This window comes from Macrobrachium nipponense, chromosome 45 (genome assembly GCF_015104395.2).
Source record: "Macrobrachium nipponense isolate FS-2020 chromosome 45, ASM1510439v2, whole genome shotgun sequence".
NCBI lineage: Eukaryota > Metazoa > Arthropoda > Malacostraca > Decapoda > Palaemonidae > Macrobrachium > Macrobrachium nipponense.
Window position 1 is genome coordinate 5,790,375 of NC_061105.1, and position 6,153 is coordinate 5,796,527.

The 6,153-nt window shown below is 40.1% G+C and overlaps 1 protein-coding gene across 2 annotated transcripts in view; it reads left to right on the top strand.

Moving 5' to 3' along the window:
- Nucleotides 1-6,153, top strand: part of LOC135214314 (protein expanded-like) — a 142,829-nt gene that overhangs the window by 102,190 nt on the left and 34,486 nt on the right. For both annotated transcript variants that reach the window (XM_064248480.1, XM_064248481.1), the window contains exon 8: nt 164-247. In XM_064248480.1, coding sequence (XP_064104550.1) covers nt 164-247 — 84 coding nt within the window. The remainder of the gene's footprint in view (nt 1-163; nt 248-6,153) is intronic.

The window sequence follows — 6,153 nt, forward strand, 5'->3', positions numbered from 1 at the left end:
CATCCTGCCCCGTTTCTAATAGCACACTCTTCTGCGTGAGCCCTGGAGCTATTTCGACATTTATTTATCTAATTATTTATTTATTATTATTATTATTATTATTATTATTATTATTATTATTATTATTATTATTATTATTATTATTATTATTTCTCCTTTCAAGGACGACATGGGAGGGTCTCCGACGACTTCCAGAAAATTGATCTCCAGCTTCCAGTGGTCCAACATCGGCGAGCTTTCTTTCGAGGTGAGTACACAGTAGGGCTTAAGAGCGGTTGGTTGCTTGATACTTGAATGAAGTGGCAATATTCTCTTCTCTCTCTCTCTCTCTCTCTCTCTCTCTCTCTCTCTCTCTCTCTCTCTCTCTCTCTCTCTCTCATGCTAGATTTCTTTCAAGTATGTCGGTGTATTTTACACATGTTTTTAATGAAGTGATCTATACATTATATATACATATATATATTCATATACATGTGTCTAAATATGAATGAATATATGTATGAATATGTACATACACACACACACACATATATATATCATATATATTATATATATTATATATATATATATATATATATACAGTGTATATGTTTTATATATGTAAGACTTACATTGCCTTATAAATTAGCATACACAAGAGAGAGAGAGAGAGAGAGAGAGAGAGAGAGAGAGAGAGAGAGAGAGAGAGAGAGAGAGAGAGAGAGAATCCCTGAAACAAAGTCCATATTTGGCATGAGGAGGCGAGCTCAGCGCTGGGCCTTAGCGCTAGGTCCATCGTCCGTCGGTAGCAGCGGAGCGGCAGCGTACGTTTTTTTGTTTTTAATTACAAGGGAACCAGACAGCGCGTAAAAGATAGGGACTCGAAGTCATCAAGGAAGTAACCGACACCCGTCCTTAGGGTCGCCTGGAACGCGGCCCTTCCCTAAGACTTTCGCCCTTGCGAGCTCCCGGTGGTGTTGCTTCGTGTTCCCTTGGACCGTCCGCTGCGACACAGAGATGAATTGACTATCGATTATAAATTGTCTTCATTACATTTATGGGCTACTAAAACTGTCGTGAAGCCATTGTTCGGTTTTAATGCTCTCTCTCTCTCTCTCTCTCTCTCTCTCTCTCTCTCTCTCTCTCTCCTCTCTCTCTCTCTCTCTTTGTTTTTCTTTTATCGATAGAGTACTTTCATGGGGATGATATCTGCGTAGTGTATATACGTATATATATATATAGATATATTATATGTATTATATATATATATATATATATATGTATTTATATGATATGTATGTTATATCTATATATATTATATATATATATATATATATAATATATATATATATGTGTGTGTGTGTGAGTGTGTGTGTGTGTGTGTATTCGTTATTCATATTTTTGCAGACATTGCCATCGTAAAAGATAAAAATCGTGGTAAATATAATAAAGAAACAAATAAAAGAGAAATGATTAAAAAGCTAAAGTTCAAACTAACTTTACGTTATCAGATGAACTACAAATACAAGTAATCACGATGGAAACCACTGAACGTTTCGAGTGCGACGCCAATAGAGATACTTCCAGATTTTTCCATCAGTTAAAGTTCGAACGTGGTCAAGGGAGGTAGAGATTTCGGAAGATGGTTGAGGAATGGGTGGAGGAAGGGAAGTATAGATGGAAAGGTGATGATGTATGGGAGAGGTCGATAAAGGATGGAAGGAAGGAGAAGCAGAAGAAGTGAATAAGTCCGTTGAGTTGCTGAAGAAGATATTGTGAGGCGTAGAGGCGAAGAGCAAAAGGGGAGGGGTTGTTGGATAAAAAAAAAAAAGAAAAAAAAAAAATTCTTGGATGTGGAGAGAATAAGTGTAGGAGGTGAAGGAAGAATCGGAAGAACAGAAAGAGTTGTTGGAGGGGGGATTGAGAGGAATTGGAGGAATTGGTTGGGGAAGAAGGAATTTTTGGAATGAAAGGAGTTGGAGAAGAAGAAGAAGAAGAAGAAATTGAACGAGGAGAAAAAATAGCTTCTGAAGACGAAGGAAGAGATTGTTGGAGTAAGAACGCAAAACGTAAGAGAAATGGTAGAGGAATTGTCGGCAGTGAAACGGGAGAAGCAAGGGTAGAGTGGGAGGGGAGGAGGGGTGGGAGGAATCGTTGGAGATAGAAACAAGAAATGGGAGAATATAGGAGAGTCCACCGAAGTTCGTTATATTGAGGATGAATGCGAGGCGTGGTTCTCTGTAGCCATGTAACCGTGATCACGCGCTTGCTTCCTTCCATCCTTTGCACCTGTAGTACGCTCTCTCTCTCTCTCTCTCTCATTCCTCGTCTCCGCATCCTCTCTTCCTCTTCATCTCTCTTCTCATTCTCTCTTCTCTACTCTCTCTCATTGTTTTGATAAATTGACTATGATTCCTTACAATGAGTGGTCTTTATGAGCACTACAAATTATATCTATATATATATATATATATATTATATCTATATATATATATATATATATATATATATATATATATATATGTGTGTGTGTGTGTGGTGGTGTGTGTGTGTGTAGATTCTATGTTTTCTTTGTCTTGTTTTATCGACGTATGCACATCATTTGTTCGTAAAAGCGAGAAATGCTCATAAAATGTTGCTTAAAAGGCCAAAGGCGTTTTTATTGATATACAAAAATTCGAATAACTTAATTTGAGGAGAATATTTTAACATTTTCTGTCATTATAATATCAGTATATTCAGATTTTTTCAGTAGCAAGCCATTTACTTGAACAACGGGTGGTCTCAGAAAAAAAAAACACACACACAATCACACTCACATTCTTATTTTATCACTTAACTCCAGTTTCTGGGTTTGAGGCTTTCAAACATGGCTCTCAAATACCGTGGAGTGATTGGCTTGATCTGTTGTAGGTGTTTGAAACTCTTTCTATTCAAGCGTTTTTGCGACATGTGTACCAGGTGTGTTTAGGTGGGGCATGTATGTACGTGTGTCTGTGCTAATGCGAAGTGATTATTTTATTTGCTCGTTTCTGGATCGTGTAACAATCCTTTTTTTTTATAACCTTTATTTTTTGTCGAGTTGGTTCCAGAAAATATTAGCTTTCCGGTTCTAAGTTATCTTTGGGGGTGAATATTGCCAGCCCGTCCATTTTTCCATCCTGGTTGTGACCCACCATAGTCGACTAACTGCTAGATACACAATTCACTGCTTAGGTCGGCAGAGGCCCAACTGGTATGGAGCGTACTCATCCTCCTGGGTCCTGAGGTTGGAATCCTAGGCAAAGATGGTGGAATTTCATGAGTATATTTATATATATTGATTGTTAATCACCGTTATACTCTCTCTCTCTCTCTCTCTCTCTCTCTCTCTCTCAGAGCGATAGACGATAGTGACCGAGATTGATTTTTAATGAAAGGTCACAAAACGAAGCAGTGTATAGAGAGAGCGTCTGTATATTTAACTGTTCACCCTCCATAGTACCGATTTTTTCCCCCTTTCTACTTTTTTGTTACATTGTGCACAGATTTATGATTTAAGTTCGTAGAGATCCGGGATAATGTCTGCGTGTGTGTACTACGTATGTACGTGTATGTGCGTTTGTGTACGTTGGCTCCTGGTCAGACCGTACCTGCTCTCCCGTCCTCGCCAGCAATTGGTCAGGTGGTACCACCACCAACACCACCAGCAGGAGCAGCAGATGAGAGTCGGCAGGCCCTCTACATTCAACCCCCCCCCCCCCCCAAGTCCCCCCGGCCCTCCACCTTACCTCAGTCTCCCCCCTGCCCCTCCCCAGCTTTCGGAAATCTTAATGATTTTCGGGTATTTGCAAAACGTTTCGTTTAGCCTTCATATCCCCCGATGTAGAATTCCAACCACTTCCTACTTCGGTAGTTTTTCGTGGAAATGTATGGCCCCGAAAAAAAAGGGCACGTGATGCCCGTCGAGTTTTTTTTTTTTTTTTTTTTTTTTTTTTTTTTTTTTTGTTTTTTTGGGGGGGGGTGGAGAGGGGGGGGTGGGGGGCCATTTTTCAGGAGTGCTTCTTGCCCCTTTCGTTATTTGTAGGGCAGAGAAAGGTTGGGATGAAGAAAAGAAATCATTTTTTTTTTAACTTGGTGAGCAATCAGCAGTCGAAACTTCCCTTACTGTGTAAAACTCCTGGGCCTTATAGTGCTCCCTGGTTGACCAGACGCTCTTGGGCGGTCCAAAAGTCCCTGGACTAAAAATTGAAGCCCGCATTGGCATCGGAGGAAGACTTTCTAAACAGTTCGTAACCCTAAAAATTCCGACATTGTTGTGTGTGGAAATTTAACCAAATGTTTCCATGGAAATGTAACCAGGGGGGGGCGCAGGCATGGCTTTTCCCCAAATGTTTAATTTTTTGTTGCATGAACGGACTCATAGATTGATGATTGTATTTTATTTTTAAATGAATAAATATGTTTTATGTGCAGTGTTATTTTTTTCAAGTTGTAAACTTTCTAGATGTATATATGATTCGAAAGATGAATTTGTCATTCACATTGATCCGCGTAGTTTTTTATGTTTTAAGATCTGTATTTCCAAGTTTTTCAGTTTTGTTTAAGGCGTGATAGAACATTTAAATGATGCAACACTGTATTTGATATTTTTATATAGAAATAAAAGCATTTCAATTGGCTGGTTGATACACTGAAGAATTCTATGCCAGTTTTGTTAGATTAATATAAATGTCTTGTAATCGGGATACTTCTCTGGTAACTACAGCCGTTTCGAAACAACTGATTAAAACATGGGATGAAAGATTAAATGATTACATCTATTAGTTCCTGACCAACAGACAGACAGACAGTTGGAGATTTGTACTTTGGAATCTTACAATATTTTTTTTGTACCAAGGAGTAGTCAAAAGACTTCAGGTTTCATATCTCAAATATGAGAGAGAGAGAGAGAGAGAGAGAGAGAGAGAGAGAGAGAGAGAGAGATGAATCTTCAGATCACACGTTTCCCGCCCATCCCCCGAACTACCGAAATTCTCAGAAACGTTTTCAGGGGCGTGTGGGCGAGGGACTTTGCGACTCGGGTGGGGGTCGGTTTTCTGGTAAGGGTCAGAAACGGGTCCTTCCCATTACCTCTTGGGCACGGTTGATTGATTGATTGATCGATGTCTGCTCAGACTGGCGTCGCAACACCTACTATAGGTTACTGGCGCCTTCCTTTATGTCTCCCCTCTTTCCGTTCGCATTCCTTCCCATTTGCCTGTTCTTTATATCCTCTTTTATCATATTTTTATCTTTGACCTACTTTTATTGACCCCCTTCATCTCCTCTCCTCTCTCCTCTTCCATCATCAATTTCCCCTTTCCCATCTTCTCCGTTTCCTTCACTCTGCCCCATAGTTCCTCTTTTACCCTCACCTTTCCTCTCCTATATATATTATAGATAAAATACTATTATTTATATATATATATATATATTATTATCCCTATATATATATTATAACCCCTGCATCTCCTCATCTACCTCTCTCATCCCTTTTTCTTCCACATTCTCTCATTCATTCTTTATTCTTTCTGCTACTCCCCAACGCCACCGTTTCCCTTTCAGTTTTATCCTTGTATTCTCTCTCTCTCTCTCTCTCTCTCTCTCTCTCTCTCTCTCTCTCTCTCTCTCCCCCTCGTACTCATCGTATTCAGTCTCTTTTATGACCACCCCTCTCTCTCTCTCTCTCTCTCTCTCTCCTCTCTCATCCCTCTCTCTCTCTCACCTGTCTTCAGTCAGTCTTTTATCTCCCTGTCTCTTTTCACCTGTATTCAGTCAGGCTCTCTCTCTCTCTCTCTCTCTCTCTCTCTCTCTCTCTCCTAGTCCCCCTGGTGGTAGCCGTCAGAGCTAGCGAGACCAGCAGCTAGCTGATGGTGGGATGAAGCCGCCGCCGATGACGTGGGAGCATTGACAATTGAAATGAGATCAAACCTGCTTCCATTTTATGTGGTCAGCCTCACAATTGGTTTTAATTTGTTTTTGGCGGTGATTAGCAACAGATGGCTCTCTGGAGTTTAAAATGTCTGCATAATTTAAGACGAGAGAGAGAGAGAGAGAGAGAGAAGAGAGGAGAGCGAGTTAGAAGAGAAGAGAGAGAGAGAGAGCTTGACTGAATACAGGTGAGAGAGAGAGACAGGGAGATTAAAGACGACT